Here is a 22247-nt window from a genome sequence, read left to right as displayed (position 1 = left end):
TGGAAATATAATTAATAATGTTTTGGAAATATTAAGTTTGAGGTGGCGAGATGTCTCAAGATGAAATGGCAGAAAGACATTCAGTGACACGGCCCAATACAGATGATGACAAATCTGGGGAGGATAGGTAGGTTTGTGTATCATCCGCGTACAGGTGATACTGACATCTGAAAGAGCTGATTAGTTTGCCAAAAGATGTGGTATAGATAGAAAAAAGCAGAGGACCTAAGACTGAGCCTTGCAGTACTGATAGAGGTAGCGAAGAGGCGGTGGAATCACAGGAACGAACACTGAAGGAGCGATTAGATAAGCAGGATGAGAACCAAGAAAGGGCTGTGTCCTGAAGACATCTTATGCATCTTATTTATAGACAAGCACTGTATTTAGTGTCCTATGTATAGACAAGCACTGTATTTAGTGTCCTATGTATAGACGAGCACTGTATTTAGTATCTTGTGTATAGACAAGCACTGTATTTAGTATCTTATGTAGAGACAAGCACTGTATTTAGTATCTTATGTAGAGACAAGCACTGTATTTAGTAACTTATGTATAGACAAGCATTGTATTTAGTGTCCTATGTATAGACAAGCACTGTATTTAGTGTCCTATGTATAGACGAGCACTGTATTTAGTATCTTGTGTATAGACAAGCACTGTATTTAGTATCTTATGTAGAGACAAGCACTGTATTTAGTATCTTATGTAGAGACAAGCACTGTATTTAGTAACTTATGTATAGACAAGCACTGTATTTAGTATCTTATGTAGAGACAAGCACTGTATTTAGTAACTTATGTATAGACAAGCACTGTATTTAGTATCTTATGTAGAGACAAGCACTGTATTTAGTAACTTATGTATAGACAAGCATTGTATTTAGTATCTTATGTAGAGACAAGCACTGTATTTAGTAACTTATGTATAGACAATACTGTATTTAGTATCTTATGTAGAGACAAGCACTGTATTTAGTAACTTATGTATAGACAAGCATTGTATTTAGTATCTTATGTAGAGACAAGCACTGTATTTAGTATCTTATGTATAGACAAGCACTGTATTTAGTATCTTATGTATAGACAAGCATTGTATTTAGTATCTTATGTAGAGACAAGCACTGTATTTAGTATCTTATGTAGAGACAAGCACTGTATTTAGTATCTTATGTAGAGACAAGCACTGTATTTAGTGTCCTATGTATAGACAAGCACTGTATTTAGTATCTTATGTAGAGACAAGCACTGTATTTAGTGTCCTATGTTTAGACAAGCATTGTATTTAGTATCTTATGTAGAGACAAGCACTGTATTTAGTATCTTATGTAGAGACAAGCACTGTATTTAGTATCTTATGTAGAGACAAGCACTGTATTTAGTATCTTATGTATAGACAAGCACTGTATTTAGTATCTTATGTAGAGACAAGCACTGTATTTAGTATCTTATGTATAGACAACCACTGTATTTAGTGTCCTATGTATAGACAAGCACTGTATTTAGTATCTTATGTATAGACAAGCACTGTATTTAGTATCTTATGTAGAGACAAGCACTGTATTTAGTATCTTATGTATAGACAAGCATTGTATTTAGTATCTTATGTAGAGACAAGCACTGTATTTAGTATCTTATGTATAGACAAGCACTGTATTTAGTATCTTATGTATAGACAAGCATTGTATTTAGTATCTTATGTATAGACAAGCATTGTATTTAGTATCTTATGTATAGACAACCACTGTATTTAGCATCTTATGTATAGACAACCACTGTATTTAGCATCTTATGTATAGACAAGCACTGTATTTAGTATCTTATGTAGAGACAAGCACTGTATTTAGTATCTTATGTATAGACAAGCATTGTATTTAGTATCTTATGTATAGACAACCACTGTATTTAGCATCTTATGTATAGACAAGCACTGTATTTAGTATCTTATGTATAGACAAGCACTGTATTTAGTATCTTATGTATAGACAAGCACTGTATTTAGTATCTTATGTATAGACAAGCACTGTATTTAGCATCTTATGTAGAGACAAGCACTGTATTTAGTATCTTATGTAGAGACAAGCACTGTATTTAGTGTCCTATCTATAGACAAGCACTGTATTTAGTATCTTATGTATAGACAAGCACTGTATTTAGTATCTTATGTATAGACAAGCACTGTATTTAGCATCTTATGTATAGACAAGCATTGTATTTAGTATCTTATGTAGAGACAAGCACTGTATTTAGTGTCCTATCTATAGACAAGCACTGTATTTAGTATCTTATGTATAGACAAGCACTGTATTTAGTATCTTATGTATAGACAAGCACTGTATTTAGTATCTTATGTAGAGACAAGCACTGTATTTAGTGTCCTATGTATAGACAAGCATTGTATTTAGTATCTTATGTATAGACAAGCACTGTATTTAGTATCTTATGTAGAGACAAGCACTGTATTTAGTGTCCTATGTATAGACAAGCACTGTATTTAGTATCTTATGTAGAGACAAGCACTGTATTTAGTGTCCTATGTTTAGACAAGCATTGTATTTAGTATCTTATGTAGAGACAAGCATTGTATTTAGTATCTTATGTATAGACAAGCACTGTATTTAGCATCTTATGTATAGACAAGCACTGTATTTAGTATCTTGTGTATAGACAAGCACTGTAATTAGTATCTTATGTAGAGACAAGCACTGTATTTAGTATCTTATGTATAGACAAGCACTGTATTTAGCATCTTATGTATAGACAAGCACTGTATTTAGTATCTTATGTATAGACAAGCACTGTATTTAGTATCTTATGTATAGACAAGCACTGTATTTAGTATCTTATGTAGAGACAAGCATTGTATTTAGTATCTTATGTAGAGACAAGCACTGTATTTAGTATCTTATGTATAGACAAGCACTGTATTTAGCATCTTGTGTATAGACAAGCACTGTATTTAGTATCTTGTGTATAGACAAGCACTGTATTTAGTATCTTATGTAGAGACAAGCACTGTATTTAGTATCTTATGTATAGACAAGCACTGTATTTAGTATCTTATGTATAGACAAGCATTGTATTTAGTATCTTATGTAGAGACAAGCACTGTATTTAGTATCTTATGTATAGACAAGCACTGTATTTAGTATCTTATGTATAGACAAGCACTGTATTTAGTATCTTATGTATAGACAAGCACTGTATTTAGTATCTTGTGTATAGACAAGCATTGTATTTAGTATCTTATGTATAGACAAGCATTGTATTTAGTATCTTATGTAGAGACAAGCACTGTATTTAGTATCTTATGTATAGACAAGCACTGTATTTAGCATCTTATGTAGAGACAAGCATTGTATTTAGTATCTTATGTAGAGTCAAGCACTGTATTTAGTGTCTTATGTATAGACAAGCATTGTATTTAGTATCTTATGTAGAGTCAAGCACTGTATTTAGTGTCTTATGTATAGACAAGCATTGTATTTAGTATCTTATGTAGAGACAAGCACTGTATTTAGTGTCTTATGTAGAGACAAGCACTGTATTTAGTATCTTATGTAGAGTCAAGCACTGTATTTAGTGTCTTATGTATAGACAAGCATTGTATTTAGTATCTTATGTAGAGACAAGCACTGTATTTAGTATCTTATGTAGAGACAAGCACTGTATTTAGTATCTTATGTATAGACAAGCACTGTATTTAGTATCTTATGTAGAGACAAGCACTGTATTTAGTGTCTTATGTAGAGACAAGCACTGTATTTAGTATCTTATGTAGAGACAAGCACTGTATTTAGTATCTTATGTATAGACAAGCACTGTATTTAGTATCTTATGTAGAGACAAGCACTGTATTTAGTGTCTTATGTAGAGACAAGCACTGTATTTAGTATCTTATGTAGAGACAAGCACTGTATTTAGTATCTTATGTATAGACAAGCACTGTATTTAGTATCTTATGTATAGACAAGCACTGTATTTAGTGTCTTATGTAGAGACAAGCACTGTATTTAGTGTCTTATGTAGAGACAAGCACTGTATTTAGTATCTTATGTAGAGACAAGCATTGTATTTAGTATCTTATGTAGAGACAAGCACTGTATTTAGTATCTTATGTATAGACAAGCACTGTATTTAGTGTCTTATGTAGAGACAAGCACTGTATTTAGTATCTTATGTAGAGACAAGCACTGTATTTAGTATCTTATGTAGAGACAAGCACTGTATTTAGTGTCTTATGTAGAGACAAGCACTGTATTTAGTATCTTATGTAGAGACAAGCACTGTATTTAGTATCTTATGTAGAGACAAGCACTGTATTTAGTATCTTATGTATAGACAAGCACTGTATTTAGTGTCTTATGTATAGACAAGCACTGTATTTAGTATCTTATGTAGAGACAAGCATTGTATTTAGTATCTTATGTAGAGACAAGCACTGTATTTAGCATCTTATGTATAGACAAGCACTGTATTTAGTGTCTTATGTATAGACAAGCACTGTATTTAGTATCTTATGTAGAGACAAGCACTGTATTTAGTATCTTATGTAGAGACAAGCATTGTATTTAGTATCTTATGTAGAGACAAGCACTGTATTTAGTATCTTATGTATAGACAAGCACTGTATTTAGTGTCTTATGTAGAGACAAGCACTGTATTTAGTATCTTATGTAGAGACAAGCACTGTATTTAGTATCTTATGTAGAGACAAGCACTGTATTTAGTGTCTTATGTAGAGACAAGCACTGTATTTAGTATCTTATGTAGAGACAAGCACTGTATTTAGTATCTTATGTAGAGACAAGCACTGTATTTAGTATCTTATGTAGAGACAAGCACTGTATTTAGTGTCTTATGTAGAGACAAGCACTGTATTTAGTATCTTATGTAGAGACAAGCACTGTATTTAGTATCTTATGTATAGACAAGCACTGTATTTAGTGTCTTATGTATAGACAAGCACTCTGTTTAGGGGGTCATTCCGACCCATTCGCATGCAGCAGTTTGTCGCTGTGGTGCGAATGGGTCCAGAATGCACATGCGCGGTGGCCGCACTGCGCACGCGCGTCGTTGCCCAGCGACAGCCGTCGTTGCCTAGCGATCGCCTCTGAGGCAGAGGCGGTCGCTGGGCAGGAGGGGGCTGGATGGCGGTGTTAAGCCGCTGTTTAGGGGGCACGGTCTGGCCAACGCAGACGTAGCCAGACCGTTGGGGGGGTGCGGCGGCTGCGTGACGTCACACGTAGCCGCTGCGGGCTGGGGAGCGACGAGTAGCACCCGGCCAGCACGCTAAGGCTGCGCTGGTCGGGAGCTACTCTTGAAGTGCAAAGGCATCGCTGCTGCGCGATGCCTTTGCACTTCTGCGGGGGGGGGAAGGGGGGCGGCACTGACATGCGGGGCGGACTAGCCCTGTGCTGGGCGTCCCCCTGCATGTCAGTGTGAATGATAGTAGCTGTGACCCCCACAGTACACAGACCATCACACAAAACTTCCCCCTCAGGTAAATCCGTTGCGCATGCTCTGCAGGATGCAGGGGCATCCCCAGATTTACTGCCCTACACGTTATACACAAATGCAACAGAGAGCGGTTTAGTACAATGAAGCCAGACAGAGTACGATACCTGTGAAAAAATCCGTTAGCGTGTAACTGAGTACCCAGTACACAACGCCTACAAATAAATCCGGTGTTATGTGACTGAGAACACAGTAGATTACACGTAATAATAGGATTTTAAATTACCTACCGGTAAATCCTTTTCTCGTAGTCCATAGAGGATGCTGGGGTCCACATTAGGGGTCCACATTAGTACCATGGGGTATAGACTGGTCTACTAGGAGCCATGGGCACTTTAAGAGATTAATAGTGTGGGCTGGCTCCTCCCTCTATGCCCCTCACTACCAGACTCAGTCTAGAAACTGTGCCCGAGGAGACGGACATACTTCGAGAGAAGGAAATTCACAGATAATGGTGAGCTTCACACCAGCTCACACATACAACAAAGGGAAAGCCAAGCTAACCAACATAAAACGATTCAGCAATGGCTGAACTCACAAACTGAACCAAGTAACAATGCAGGAACATGAAGCACTGGGCAGTCGCCCACCATCCTCTACGGACTACAAGAAAAGGATTTACTGGTAAGTAATTAAAATCCTATTTTCTCTTACGTCCTAGAGGATGCTGGGGTCCACATTAGTACCATGGGGATGTACCAAAGCTCCCAGTACGTGAGGGAGAGTGCTGTGGTTCCTGCAGAACTGACTGACCAAACCTTAGGTCCTCAGAGGCCAAAGTATCAAACTTGTAGAACTTAGCAAACGTGTTTGACCCTGACCAAGTAGCTGCTCAGCAAAGCTGAAGAGCCAAGATACCCCGGGCAGCCGCCCATGAAGAACCCACTTTACGAGTAGTGTGTGCCTTAACAGATTTCGGACACGGCAATACTGCCGTAGAATAAGCGTGTTGGATAGTTTACCTGATCCAGCGAGAAATTGTCTGCTTAGAAGCAGGACACCCAACCTTGTTGGGATCATAAAGGACAAATAGAGCGTCCGACTTTCTGTGACGAGAAGATCTCTTCACATATATTTTCAAAGCCCTCACAAAGTCCAAGGACCTTGAGGTAATTGAGGAGTCAGTAGCCACTGGCACCACAATAAGCTGATTGATATGAAAGGCTGACACAACCTTTGGAAGAAATTGCTGACAAGTTCTGAGCTCAGCTCTACTCTCATGGAAAATCAAATAGGGGCTCTTGCATAACAAAGCCATCAATTCCGACACGCGTCGAGCAGACGCAAAATGCCAACAGTGTGACCGCTTTCCAAGTAAGAAACTTGACTTCCACATCCTGTAAAGGTTCGAACCAATCCGATTGCAGGAACTGCAGCACCACATTAAGATCCCAAGGTGCCGTAGGAGGCACAAAGGGTGGTTGAATATGCAGAACCCCTTTCAAGAATATCTGAACCTCAGGAAGAGCCACCAATTGTTTCTGGGGGAAAAATGGACAAGGCCAAAATCTGGACCTTTATGGGGCCCAAGCGTAGGCTTACATCCACACCTGCTTGCAGAAAGAGGAGAAACCGTCCCAGTTGAAACTCCACCGCAGGAAACTTGTTGGATTCACACCAAGACACATACTTTTTCCAAATCAGATGGCAATGTTTTGACGTTACTCCCTTCCTAGCCTCCATTTCAGAATGCCTTTCCGAGCTAAGATAACCTCCATGCCGTCAAACGTAGCCGCGTAAGTCTTGATAGGCGAATGACCACTGTAGGAGTAGGTCCTCGCGAAGAGGAAGAGGCCTCGGATCCTCCAACAGTAATTCCAAAAGATCTGCGTACCAAGCCCCTCTTGGCCAGTCCGGAGCAATGAGGATCGCCTGAACTCTTGTTCCTTTTATGAGCTTGAGAATCCTTGGGATGAGCGGAAGTGGAGGGAACACATACACTGACTGGTACGTCCACGGAGTTACCAGTGCGTCCACCGCCACTGAGTATGGGTCTCTCGACCTGGAACAGTACCTCCGAAACGTCTTGTTGAGGCGATAGGCCATCATGTCTATCTGAGGTACACCCTATTGGCTTGTCACCTCTGCGAACACCTCCGGATGGAGGCCCCATTCTCCTGGATGGAGATCGTGTCTGCTGAGGAAGTCCGCTTCCCAGTTGTCCACTCCCGGAATGAAGATTGCGGACAGTGCCAGCGCACGCTTTTCTGTCCAGAGGAAGATTCTTGTTACCTCTGACATCGCAGCTCTGCTCTTCGTTCCGCCCTGTCTGTTTATGTAGGACACCGCTGTGACGTTGTCCGACTGAACCTGAATGGCTTGATTTTGCAGAAGATGTGCCGCTTGTAGAAAGCCGTTGGAAATGGCCCTTAGTTCCAGAACGTTTATTGGCAGGAGAGATTCCTGACTGGACCACCTTCCTTGGAAATTTTCCCCTTGGGTGACAACTCCCCAACCTCTGAGACTTGCGTCCGTGGTTAGAAGGATCCAGTTCTGAATCCCGAACCTGCGGCCTTCGAATAGGTGAGAAGCTTGGAGCTACCAGAGGAGTGAAATTCTGGCTTTCGGAGACAGGCGTATCCGCTGGTACATGTGAAGGTGTGATCCCGACCACTTGTCTAGGAGATCCAGTTGGAAGAACCGTGCATGGAATCTTCCGTACTGAAGAGCCTCGTAGGAGGCAACCATCTTTCCCAGAAGGCGAATACACTGATAAACCGATACCCGGGTTGTCTTCAGAAGCTCCCGGACCATTGACTGGATCACCAACGCTTTCTCCAACGGTAGAAACACCTTCTGCACTTCCATGTCGAGTATCATTCCCAGGAAGGGCAGTCTCGCTCCAAATTTGACTTTGGAAGATTCAGGATCCACCCATAATCCTGGAGTAGCCGAGTTGCGATAGCAATACTCTGCAACATCTTCTCCTTGGAAGCTTTTATCAGCATATCCTCCAGATATGGAATTATGTTCACACCCTGTCTGCGAAGGAGTAGCATCATCTCTGCCATGACCTTGGTGAACACCCTTGGTGCTGTGGATAGGCCAAATGGCAGTGCCTGGAACTGATAATGACAGTCCAGCAGCGCAAATCTGAGATAAGCCTGGTGAGGCGGTCAGATCGGAATGTGAAGGTATGCATCCTTGATATCCAGGGATACTAGGAATTCCCCTTACTCCAGACCGGAGATCACCACTCTCAGAAACTCCATCTTGAATTTGAATTCCCTCAAGTAGGGGTTCAATGACTTTAGGTTTAATATTGGCCTTACCGAACCATCCGGTTTCGGTACTACAAACAGGCTTGAGTAATAACCCTTGTGTTGCAGGTGAAGTGGAACTGGAACAATGACATTTGTTTGAACCAATTTTTGAATGGCTTCCTGTAAGATGGCACTTTCTGTCAGCGAAACTGGTAAGCCTGATTTGAAGAATCTGTGAGGTGGGAGCTCTTGAAACTCCAGCCTGTATCCCTGGGCAACAATATCTTTTACCCAGGGGTCTATGCATGATGACGTCAAAACGTGACTGAAAGCTTTTAGTCTCGCTCCCACCTGCCCGACCTCCAGGCTGGGAGGTCCACCGTCATGCTGACGATTTTGAGGAAACAGAACCTGGTTTCTGTTCCTAGGAACCTGATGGTGCAGGTTTTCTGGACTTTCCCCGACCTCCTCTAAAGAAGGTGGGGTTTGGATTTTTAAAATGTTGTGGTCCGAAAGGACTGCAGTGTAGGCGAAGGATAAGATTTCCTAGCCGGAGGTGCTGCTGAGGGAAGAAAGGTTGACTTACCCGCAGTTGCCGTGGAACTCCACGCATCCAATGCATCCCCAAACAGAGCCTGACCTGTGAAGGGTAGGTTCTCCACACTTCTCTTGGATTCTGCATCTGCAGTCCATTGGCGTAGCCAGAGTCCTCTGCACGCCGAGACCTCCAGAGAAGTAGCCCGTGCATTCAGCATGCCAAGGTTCTTCATGGCCTCCACCATGAACCCCGCAGAATCCTGTATGTGACGTAAGAACAAATCAATGTCACTCCTATCCATAGTATCTAAGTCCTCTAGCAATGTGCCTGACCACTTCACTATGGCTTTAGAAATCCACGCACAAGCAATAGTGGGCATCAAAGCTACGCCAGTAGCTGTGTATAGTGATTTGAGTGTAGTCTCAATTTTGCAGTCAGCCGGCTCTTTCAAAGCGGTTGAACCAGGAACAGGTAAAACCACCTTTTTGACAACCTAGATACAGAAGCATCAACTATAGGGGGGTTTTCCCACTTTTTTCTATCCTCGTTAGGAAAAGGGAAAGCAATAAGAACCCTTTTTGGGACCTGGAATTTTTTTCTCTGGGTTTTCCAAGGATTCTTCAAACAAAGAGTTTAACTCCTTGGAAACCGAAAAGGTAAGCAAGGATTTCTTACTTTCTGTAAAATAAGATTCCTCCACCTGTTCAAGTACGTTCTCAGAAATGTGTAAAACATCCCTAATGGCTTCAATCATTAGTTGCACCCCTTTAGCAAGGGATGCATCCCCCCCCCTGCATATCCCCATCACCGTCCCCTGTATCAGAGTCGGTATCAGTGTCAGCTTGCATTATCTGGGCAAGTGTATGCTTTTGTGGGTATGTAGGTGGGGTTTTTGATGAAGTAGTGGGGGCCAAATATTGTAACCCCTCCACAGATTTCCTCAAAAACTATGTCTCTTTCTCGGTATGTGACATCCTTGTAGAAATCTGGGATATCATTCCCCTTAAAGAATCCACCCATGGGGGCTCGGATTCCAAAGGCTGAGACAGTATATTGCAGTCCTTAGCAAATGGAATAGACTCCTCAGGAGAAGATAAACACTCTGCAGCACAGGACACAGAGTCCTTAGACATGGTAATGTGGGATATATACACACACACACACACACACACACACACACACACACACACACAGGAAAATGTCAGATACAGTTTCCCCCAGAGTACCTTCAGAGAGTCACAGAGTCTAAGGAGCCAGCCACACAGCGCACCTGTGGGCAGTTATTATGATAAAAGCCTGGCACTGACTAACTAACCTTAATAGGTTAATTAGTACTAACAGTACACTCCCCCGTCTATAACACCCTGGTACCGCAGAGGATAACTGGAGTTATGTGGAGGATCAGCGCTCCCTGTCAGCGTCTTCCTTCTATGTCTGCAGGGAGAAAAATAGCGCTAGTGAGTGCTGGATCCACTCTGAGGAGAAGCCCCGCCCCCCGTAATGGCGCGCGGCTTCCTGCACAAATTTGATTATACTGGCCGGAGGTATACTATGCTAACAGCGGGATTAGCCGCTGTTAGCGTTTTTGACCAGTTTAGGGTGACCGCGCTGGCCCAGGACGCCCCTCCAAGCGCCTACACTTAGGCCCTCATTCCGAGTTGTTCGCTTTTAGCAGTAGGGCAAACGCTAAGCCGCCGCCCTCTGGGAGTGTATCTTAGCATAGCAGAAGTGCGAACGAAAGGATCGCAGCGCTGCTACAAAAAAAGATTGTGCAGTTTCTGAGTAGCTCCAGACCTACTCCTAGCTAGCGATCACTTCAGTCTGTTTAGTTCCTGTTTTGACGTCACAAACACGCCCTGCGTTCGGCCAGCCACGCCTACGTTTTCCCAGCTACTCCTGCGTTTTTATCTGGCACGCCTGTGTTTTTACACACACACTCCCCGAAAACGGTCAGTTACCACCCAGAAACACCCACTTCCTGTCAAACACTCTGCGGCCAGCAGTGCGACTGAAAAGTGTCGCTAGAGCTCGTGTAAAACCGCATCGGCTTTTGTGAAAGTACGTCGCGCGTACGCAGTGCGCACCATACGCATGCGCAGAAGTGCCGATTTTTAGCCTGATCGCTGCGCTGCGAACAACGGCAGCTAGCGATCAACTCGGAATGAGGGCCTTAGTGTTACTGAGCCTTCATGGAGCGCAGCCTGTCAGAGCTGCGCTCCCACCCTTGTGCCAACATATCTGCCGGCAACCCGCTAACCGGGCTCTGTTAGGAAGTAGCGGCCGTGCTGCGGGAGTGAGCGGTCACTTCGTGGGCTTGCGATCATCACCCTCAGTAGCTCAGTGTCCTGTCAGCAGAGATAGAGAACCATTAACTTCAGGAGTAGGTTCCTAATCCCCCCCCTAAGTCCCACGAAGCAGGAAGGCTGTTGCCAGCAGCCTTACTGTAACCTAATGCTCTAATAAAACAAAAAAACTAAGAAAACTCTTAAGTGCTCCCCTAGCTGTGACCGGCTCCTCCGGGCACATTTTCTAAACTGAGTCTGGTAGGAGGGGCATAGAGGGAGGAGCCAGCCCATACTATTAGTCTCTTAAAGTGCCCATGGCTCCTAGTGGACCCGTCTATACGCCATGGTACTAATGTGGACCCCAGCATTCTCTAGGATGTAAGAGAAAGGTAAATACTGTGACGCACTATATATTGACCAAGACGCACCTAGTACCCCAGGGTACAGTATACAGTGATAGATATATCTGGAATACACAACAGTGAACTCACATAGCAGATTCAGGCACACATAGTCACGTTTGCAATGCAGATAATTATTTTCATGACAATAAAATTGCATTGGATTATTATATGTACACATATAAAAAAATATATATATATTTATATATATATTTACAAAGTTTACAAAGGAGACCTTGCCCTGCAGTCCCGGAGACCAATCGCATCTATGTTAGAAAATGGCGCCCAGCGTCTCAGTCAGGGAGTGAGGGAGAGTGTGAGGCAGCTCCAGGGCGGGAACACCAGCAGTAGATGGCGCCCTGGGCCGGGGTATGGGCTACAGGTCAGGCGCCGGCTCCCCTATGCTGGACATTAGTATATCCGACCTGTACTCCTATGCCCTGGTGGATATAGTGGGGTCACTGCTCGGTCACAGTGTCCATGCAAGCGTCGCAGTCCGTCTCCCTAGACTGCGATCGGAACGTGATTTAATGGCGGGTCACGCCTGGGTGACCCTCTTACCTCCTTCCCGTAGCAGCCACGTGAACCAGGAGAGCGTCTGCGACTGTGTGCCTAAGGCGGAGCGTCTCCGCTGCAAGTATCCGGGAACTGAGCCAGCGGGAGTATGCAACGCCGCTTGGGAGGTGATGGAGCTGCAGCGCTGAAGTGTCACCCTGACATACAGCGCTGACAGCCCAGTTTTGAAGAAATTTTCTGTCAGAAAAACCTTTTTAAGGGCAGCCCACCTGTTAAGTGACCTGCTTCTGCAGACACCAACTGAAAACTGAGCTCACAGTGCCTGGAGGCGGGGTTATAGAGGAGGCCCCAATGCATCTTGAGACAGCGAAAGCTTTAACCTGTTGGTGCCTGGATCAAGATTCAGCTCTACACCCAAGGTATTCCCTGTGGAACACAGTGTACCCCGCTGCAGAAATATATATATATATATATATATATATATTTATATATATTTGTTTTACTACATCTTCATTGCATTATGTTCTGCCTTTTAGAACAATAGTAACAGTAGACTTAATAAAGGTAAATAATCACCTACCATACAAATCAGGTCCATGTGGTGAAAATACATTGTAAAGGACAATATTAAGAGGGGTTATTACAAGTTTGCCATAGTAATAACTGTCAACAGCCACCAAAGGAACCTGTGACACAGAGAGATAGGAGCAGTGAGATCTCTTTGCCTGGAATATATAGTATTAATTTAATCATAGTTTCTAAACAGATCAATGTGAAATTATACTAATTCCCACTGTTCCCCAACCTGCATATTTTACAGATTTTTGCACAATGCTAAAACTGGCAGCCGGTTGCATAGTAGGAGTGGTCCTGTATGCTGGGTCTCTTCCTGACCACATCAACAATCTGCAGTGAAGGCAGAACTGATCTGGGTTGAGCACTGAATTGCTGGATCTCTACCATCTCTGGCCATCAATGTGCAGTACTGTATGTGGTCAAGCTGAACAATGATCATGGTGCTGCTCTACCGTAGTCGAGCAGCAGGATGAGACTGTACGTCACCACCATAAGCCTCACATTTATACCTAGGACCAGTACTTACCAGGAATAAGATCAGCGCCACAAGAGACCAGCTGATAAAACTCTTCCATTTTTGTTTCAGGAAAAGTAAATCAAAGGCAATTGGAATCCTGAAAATGAGAGTTGTAACGTTAGTGCATAGCAGTGTTCCACCTAACCCTTCTGTTGTAATAAACAACAACTCCGTAATCAACAACGAATAAAAGTTCACCAGCACATCCTATTCTAACCTAGCAACAATAAGCAATCCTACCATACATATTAGAACTCAAACAGAAGACAACTGGTAAAAAGAATAAGTCTGTAACATACTGTACTTCACATAGTAAGGGTTAAAACTGCGGTGTCCAGTGCTTATGATTAAGCTGAATATGTGCAAAGCTTACAACAATATGTGAACACATACTGGGTGCAGACAAAAAAGCAGAAATAATTGTAATGTATAAATTGTTGTACGGTATCAAATATTTTTTGCAGATTATGGTGAAAAAAAAATAAGAATTTACTTACCGATAATTCTATTTCTCATAGTCCGTAGTGGATGCTGGGGACTCCGAAAGGACCATGGGGAATAGCGGCTCCGCAGGAGACTGGGCACAAAGTAAAAGCTTTAGGACTAGCTGGTGTGCACTGGCTCCTCCCCCTATGACCCTCCTCCAAGCCTCAGTTAGGATACTGTGCCCGGACGAGCGTACACAATAAGGAAGGATTTTGAATCCCGGGTAAGACTCATACCAGCCACACCAATCACACCGTACAACTTGTGATCTGAACCCAGTTAACAGCATGATAACAGAAGGAGCCTCTGAAAAGATGGCTCACAACAACAATAACCCGATTTTTGTAACAATAACTATGTACAAGTAATGCAGACAATCCGCACTTGGGATGGGCGCCCAGCATCCACTACGGACTATGAGAAATAGAATTATCGGTAAGTAAATTCTTATTTTCTCTAACGTCCTAGTGGATGCTGGGGACTCCGAAATGACCATGGGGATTATACCAAAGCTCCCAAACGGGCGGGAGAGTGCGGATGACTCTGCAGCACCGAATGAGAGAACTCCAGGTCCTCCTCAGCCAGGGTATCAAATTTGTAGAATTTAGCAAACGTGTTTGCCCCTGACCAAGTAGCTGCTCGGCAAAGTTGTAAAGCCGAGACCCCTCGGGCAGCCGCCCAAGATGAGCCCACTTTCCGTATGGAATGGGCTTTTACAGATTTTGGCTGTGGCAGGCCTGCCACAGAATGTGCAAGCTGAATTGTACTACAAATCCAACGAGCAACTGTCTGCTTAGAAGCAGGAGCACCCAGCTTGTTGGGTGCATACAGGATAAACAGCGAATCAGATTTCCTGACTCCAGCCGTCCTGGAAACATATATTTTCAGGGCCCTGACTACGTCCAGCAACTTGGAATCCTCCAAGTCCCTAGTAGCCGCAGGCACCACAATAGGCTGGTTTAAGTGAAATGCTGAAACCACCTTAGGGAGAAATTGAGGACGAGTCCTCAATTCTGCCCTGTCCGTATGAAAAATTAGGTAAGGGCTTTTATAGGATAAAGCCGCCAATTCTGAGACACGCCTGGCTGAAGCCAGGGCTAACAGCATTACCACTTTCCATGTGAGATATTTTAAGTCCACAGTGGTGAGTGGTTCAAACCAATGTGATTTTAGGAATCCCAAAACTACATTGAGATCCCAAGGTGCCACTGGAGGCACAAAAGGAGGCTGTATATGCAGTACTCCCTTGACAAACGTCTGAACTTCAGGAACAGAAGCCAGTTCTTTTTGGAAGAATATTGACAGGGCCGAAATTTGAACCTTAATGGACCCTAATTTGAGGCCCATAGACAGTCCTGTTTGCAGGAAATGCAGGAAACGACCCAGTTGAAATTCCTCTGTAGGGGCCTTCCTGGCCTCGCACCACGCAACATATTTACGCCAAATACGGTGATAATGTTGTATGGTTACATCCTTCCTGGCTTTGATCAGGGTAGGGATGACTTCATCCGGAATGCCTTTTTCCTTCAGGATCCGGCGTTCAACCGCCATGCCGTCAAACGCAGCCGCGGTAAGTCTTGGAACAGACATGGTCCCTGCTGGAGCAGGTCCTTTCTTAGAGGTAGAGGCCACGGGTCTTCCGTGAGCATCTCTTGAATTTCCGGGTACCAAGTCCTTCTTGGCCAATCCGGAGCCACGAGTGTTGTCTTTACTCCTCTCCTTCTTATGATTCTCAGTACTTTTGGTATGAGAGGAAGAGGAGGGAACACATACACTGACTGGTACACCCACGGTGTTACCAGAGCGTCCACAGCTATTGCCTGAGGGTCCCTTGACCTGGCGCAATATCTGTCCAGTTTTTTGTTGAGGCGGGACGCCATCATGTCCACCTTTGGTTTTTCCCAACGGTTCACAATCATGTGGAAGACTTCTGGGTGAAGTCCCCACTCCCCCGGGTGAAGATCGTGTCTGCTGAGGAAGTCTGCTTCCCAGTTGTCCACTCCCGGAATGAACACTGCTGACAGTGCTATCACATGATTCTCCGCCCAGCGAAGAATCCTTGCCACTTCCATCATTGCCCTCCTGCTTCTTGTGCCGCCCTGTCTGTTTACGTGGGCGACTGCCGTGATGTTGTCCGACTGGATCAACACCGGCTGACCCTGAAGCAGAGGTCTTGCCTGACTTAGGGCATTGTAAATGGCCCTTAGTTCCAGGATATTTATGTGAAGTGACGTTTCCATGCTTGACCACAAGCCCTGGAAATTTCTTCCCTGTGTGACTGCTCCCCAGCCTCTCAGGCTGGCATCCGTGGTCACCAGGACCCAGTCCTGAATGCCGAATCTGCGGCCCTCTAGGAGATGAGCACTCTGTAACCACCACAGGAGAGACACCCTTGTCCTTGGAGACAGGGTTATCCGCTGATGCATTTGAAGATGCGATCCGGACCATTTGTCCAGCAGATCCCACTGAAAAGTTCTTGCGTGGAATCTGCCGAATGGAATCGCTTCGTAAGAAGCCACCATCTTTCCCAGGACCCTTGTGCATTGATGTACTGACACTTGGCCTGGTCTTAGGAGGTTCCTGACTAGGTCGGATAACTCCCTGGCTTTCTCCTCCGGGAGAAACACCTTTTTCTGTACTGTGTCCAGAATCATCCCTAGGAACAGCAGACGTGTCGTCGGAATCAGCTGCGATTTTGGAATATTTAGAATCCATCCGTGCTGTCGTAGTACTACTTGAGATAGTGCTACTCCGACCTCTAACTGTTCTCTGGACCTTGCCCTTATCAGGAGATCGTCCAAGTAAGGGATAATTAAGACGCCTTTTCTTCGAAGAAGAATCATCATTTCGGCCATTACCTTGGTAAAGACCCGGGGTGCCGTGGACAATCCAAACGGCAGCGTCTGAAACTGATAGTGACAGTTCTGTACCACGAACCTGAGGTACCCTTGGTGAGAAGGGCAAATTGGGACATGGAGGTAAGCATCCTTGATGTCCAGAGACACCATATAGTCCCCTTCTTCCAGGTCCGCTATCACTGCTCTGAGTGACTCCATCTTGAACTTGAACCTTTTTATGTAAGTGTTCAAGGATTTCAGATTTAAAATGGGTCTCACCGAGCCGTCCGGCTTCGGTACCACAAACAGCGTGGAATAATACCCCTTTCCCTGTTGTAGGAGGGGTACCTTGATTATCACCTGCTGGGAATACAGCTTGTGAATGGCTTCCAATACCGCCTCCCTGTCGGGGGGAGACGTTGGTAAAGCAGACTTTAGGAACCGGCGAGGGGGAGACGTCTCGAATTCTAATTTGTACCCCTGAGATACTACCTGCAGGATCCAGGGGTCCACTTGCGAGTGAGCCCACTGCGCGCTGAAATTCTTGAGACGGGCCCCCACCGTGCCTGAGTCCGCTTGTAAGGCCCCAGCGTCATGCTGAGGACTTGGCAGAAGCGGGGGAGGGCTTCTGTTCGTGGGAAGAGGCTGTTTGCTGCAGTCTTTTTCCCCTTCCTCTGCCCCGGGGCAGATATGAGTGGCCGTTTGCCTGCTTGCCCTTATGGGGACGAAAGGACTGAGCCTGAAAAGACGGTATCTTTTTCTGCTGCGAGGTGACTTGGGGTAAAAATAAGAATTTACTTACCGATAATACTATTTCTCGTAGTCCGTAGTGGATGCTGGGGACTCCGTCAGGACCATGGGGATTAGCGGCTCCGCAGGAGACAGGGCACAAAAGTAAAAGCTTTAGGATCAGGTGGTGTGCACTGGCTCCTCCCCCTATGACCCTCCTCCAAGCCTCAGTTAGGATACTGTGCCCGGACGAGCGTACACAATAAGGAAGGATTTTGAATCCCGGGTAAGACTCATACCAGCCACACCAATCACACTGTACAACCTGTGATCTGAACCCAGTTAACAGCATGATAACAGCGGAGCCTCTGAAAAGATGGCTCACAACAATAATAACCCGATTTTTGTAACAATAACTATGTACAAGTATTGCAGACAATCCGCACTTGGGATGGGGCCCAGCATCCACTACGGACTACGAGAAATAGAATTATCGGTAAGTAAATTCTTATTTTCTCTGACGTCCTAAGTGGATGCTGGGGACTCCGTCAGGACCATGGGGATTATACCAAAGCTCCCAAACGGGCGGGAGAGTGCGGATGACTCTGCAGCACCGAATGAGAGAACTCCAGGTCCTCCTCAGTCAGGGTGTGCCCCTGACCAAGTATCAGCTCGGCAAAGTTGTAAAGCCGAGACCCCTCGGGCAGCCGCCCAAGATGAGCCCACCTTGTGGAATGGGCATTTACATATTTTGGCTGTGGCAGGCCTGCCACAGAATGTGCAAACTGAATTGTACTACACATCCAACTAGCAATCGTCTGCTTAGAAGCAAGAGCACCCAGTTTGTTGGGTGCATACAGGATAACAGCAAGTCAGTTTTCCTGACTCCAGCCATCCTGGAAACCTATATTTTCAGGGCCCTGACAACATCTAGCAACTTGGAGTCCTCCAAGTCCCTAGTAGCCGCAGGTACCACAATAAGCTGGTTCGGGTGAAACACTGACACCACCTTAGGGAGAAACTGGGGATGAGTCCGCAGCTCTGCCCTGTCCGAATGGACAATCAGATATGGGCTTTTTGAGACAAACGCCGCCAATTCTGACACTCGCCTGGCCGAGGCCAGGGCCAACAGCATGGTCACTTTCCCTGTGAGATATTTCAAATCCACAGATTTGAGCGGTTTAAACCAATGTGATTTTAGGAATCCCAGAACTACGTTGAGATCCCACAGTGCCACTGGAGGCACAAAAAGGGGGTTGTATATGCAGTACTCCCTTGACAAACTTCTGGACTTCAGGAACTGAAGCCAATTCTTTCTGGAAGAAAATCGACAGGGCCGAAATTTGAACCTTAATGGACCCCAATTTGAGGCCCATAGACACTCCTGTTTGCAGGAAATGCAGGAAACGACCCAGTTGAAATTTCTTCATGGGGCCTTCCTGGCCTCACACCACGCAACATATTTTCGCCACATGTGGTGATAATGTTGTGCGGTCACCTCCTTCCTGGCTTTGACCAGGGTAGGAATGACCTCTTCCGGAATGCCTTTTTCCCTTAGGATCCGGCGTTCAACCGCCATGCCGTCAAACGCAGCCGCGGTAAGTCTTGGAACAGACATGGTACTTGCTGAAGCAAGTCCCTTCTTAGCGGCAGAGGCCATGAGTCCTCTGTGAGCATCTCTTGAAGTTCCGGGTACCAAGTCCTTCTTGGCCAATCCGGAGCCACGAGTATAGTTCTTACTCCTCTACGTCTTATAACTCTCAATACCTTGGGTATGAGAAGCAGAGGAGGGAAGACATACACCGACTGGTACACCCACGGTGTTACCAGAACGTCCACAGCTATTGCCTGAGGGTCTTTTGACCTGGCGCAATACTTGTCCAGTTTTTTGTTCAGGCGGGACGCCATCATGTCCACCTTTGGTCTTTTCCAATGGTTCACAATCATGTGGAAGACTTCCCGATGAAGTCCCCACTCTCCCGGGTGGAGGCTGTGCCTGCTGAGGAAGTCTGCTTCCCAGTTGTCCACTCCCGGAATGAACACTGCTGACAGTGCTATCACATGATTTTCCTCCCAGCGAAAAATCCTTGCAGTTTCTGCCATTGCCCTCCTGCTTCTTGTGCCGCCCTGTCTGTTTACGTGGGCGACTGCCGTGATGTTGTCCCACTGGATCAATACCGGCTGACCTTGAAGCAGAGGTCTTGCTAAGCTTAGAGCATTGTAAATTGCCCTTAGCTCCAGTATATTTATGTGGAGAAAAATCTCCAGACTTGATCACACTCCCTGGACATTTTTTCCCTGTGTGACTGCTCCCCAGCCTCTCAGGCTGGCCTCCGTGGTCACCAGCATCCAATCCTGAATGCCGAATCTGCGGCCCTCTAGAAGATGAGCACTCTGTAACCACCACAGGAGAGACACCCCTGTCCCTGGAGACAGGGTTATCCGCTGATGCATCTGAAAATGCGATCCGGACCATTTGTCCAGCAGATCCCACTGAAAAGTTCTTGCGTGGAATCTGCCGAATGGAATCGTTTCGTAATAAGCCACCATTTTTCCCAGGACTCTTGTGCACTGACACTTTTCCTGGTTTTAGGAGGTTCCTGACTAGCTCGGATAACTCCCTGGCTTTCTCCTCCGGGAGAAACACCTTTTTCTGGACTGTGTCCAGAACCATCCCTAGGAACAGCAGACGTGTCGTCGGAAACGGCTGCGATTTTGGATATTTAGAATCCACCCGTGCTGTCGTAGAACTACTTGAGATAGTGCTACTCCGACTTCCAACTGTTCTCTGGACCTTGCCCTTATCAGGAGATCGTCCAAGTAAGGGATAATTAAGACGCCTTTTCTTCGAAGAAGAATCATCATTTCGGCCATTACTTTGGTAAAGACCCGGGGTGCCGTGGACAATCCAAACGGCAGCGTCTGAAACTGAAAGTGACAGTTCCGTACCACGAACCTGAGGTACCCTTGGTGAGAAGGGCAATTTGGGACATGGAGGTAAGCATCCTTGATGTCCAGGGACACCATATAGTCCCCTTCTTCCTGGTTCGCTATCACTGCTCTGAGTGACTCCATCTTGATTTGAACCTTTGTATGTAAGTGTTCAAAGATTTCCCATTTAGAATAGGTCTCACCGAGCCGTCTGGCTTCAGTACCACAATATAGTGTGGAATAATACCCCTTTCCTTGTTGTAGGAGGGGTACTTTGATTATCACCTGCTGGGAATACAGCTTGTGAATTGTTTCCAATACTGCCTCCCTGTCGGAGGAAGACGTTGGTAAAGCAGACATCAGGAGCCTGCGAGGGGGAGACGTCTCGAATCTCCAGTCTGTACCCCTGGGATACTACTTGTAGGATCCAGGGGTCCACTTGCGAGTGAGCCCACTACGCGCTGAAACTCTTGAGACGACCCCCCACCGCACTTGAGTCCGCTTGTACGGCCCCAGCGTCATGCTGAGGACTTGGCAGAAGCTGTGGAGGGCTTCTGTTCCTGGGAATGGGCTGCCTGCTGCAGTCTTCTTCCCTTTCCTCTATCCCTGGGCAGATATGACTGGCCTTTTGCCCGCTTGCCCTTATGGGGACGAAAGGACTGAGGCTGAAAAGACGGTGTCTTTTTCTGCTGAGATGTGATTTGGGGTAAAAAAGGTGGATTTTCCAGCTGTTGCCGAGGCCACCAGGTCCGATGGACCGACCCCAAATAACTCCTCCCCTTTATACGGCAATACTTCCATGTGCCGTTTGGAATCTGCATCACCTGACCACTGTCGTGTCCATAAACATCTTCTGGCAGATATGGACATCGCACTTACTCTTGATGCCAGAGTGCAAATATCCCTCTGTGCATCTCGCATATATAGAAATGCATCCTTTAAATGCTCTATAGTCAATAAAATACTGTCCCTGTCAAGGGTATCAATATTTTCAGTCAGGGAATCCGACCAAGTCACCCCAGCGCTGCACATCCAGGCTGAGGCGATCGCTGGTCGCAGTATAACACCAGTATGTGTGTATATACCTTTTTAGGATATTTTCCAGCCTCTCAGCTGGCTCCTTGAGGGCGGCCCTATCTGGAGACGGTACCGCCACTTGTTTTGATAAGCGTGTGAGCGCCTTATCCACCCTAAAGGGTGTTTCCCAACGCGCCCTAACTTCTGGCGGGAAAGGGTATACCGCCAATAATTTTCTATCGGGGGAAACCCACGCATCATCACACACTTCATTTAATTTATCTGATTCAGGAAAAACTACAGGTAGTTTTTTCACACCCCACATAATACCCTTCTTGTGGTACTTGTAGTATCAGAAATATGTAACACCTCCTTCATTGCCCTTAACATGTAACGTGTGGCCCTAAAGGAAAATACGTTTGTTTCTTCACCGTCGACACTGGAGTCAGTGTCCGTGTCTGTGTCTGTGTCGACCGACTGAGGTAAATGAGCGTTTTACAGCCCGACGGTGTTTGAGACGCCTGGACAGGTACTAATTTGTTTGCCGGCCGTCTCATGTCGTCAACCGACCTTGCAGCGTGTTGACATTATCACGTAATTCCTTAAATAAGCCATCCATTCCGGTGTCGACTCCCTAGAGAGTGACATCACCATTTCAGGCAATTGCTCCGCCTCCTCACCAACATCGTCCTCATAAA

General features: G+C 45.4%; 1 protein-coding gene across 6 annotated transcripts in view; it reads right to left on the bottom strand.

Annotated features, from left to right (window-relative positions):
- ALG9 (ALG9 alpha-1,2-mannosyltransferase) overlaps nt 1-22247 on the bottom strand; it is a 579895-nt gene that overhangs the window by 444895 nt on the left and 112753 nt on the right. For all 6 annotated transcript variants that reach the window (XM_063943252.1, XM_063943251.1, XM_063943255.1 and 3 more), the window contains exons 7-8: nt 13559-13646; nt 13037-13142 (exon numbers count right to left, since the gene is read on the bottom strand). In XM_063943252.1, the coding sequence (XP_063799322.1) occupies nt 13037-13142; nt 13559-13646 (194 nt within the window). The remainder of the gene's footprint in view (nt 1-13036; nt 13143-13558; nt 13647-22247) is intronic.

Source organism: Pseudophryne corroboree, chromosome 10, assembly GCF_028390025.1.
Source record: "Pseudophryne corroboree isolate aPseCor3 chromosome 10, aPseCor3.hap2, whole genome shotgun sequence".
NCBI classification, from domain to species: Eukaryota; Metazoa; Chordata; class Amphibia; order Anura; family Myobatrachidae; genus Pseudophryne; species Pseudophryne corroboree.
Note: the sequence above shows the minus strand (reverse complement) of the source record. Positions and strands in the feature narration are given on the sequence as shown.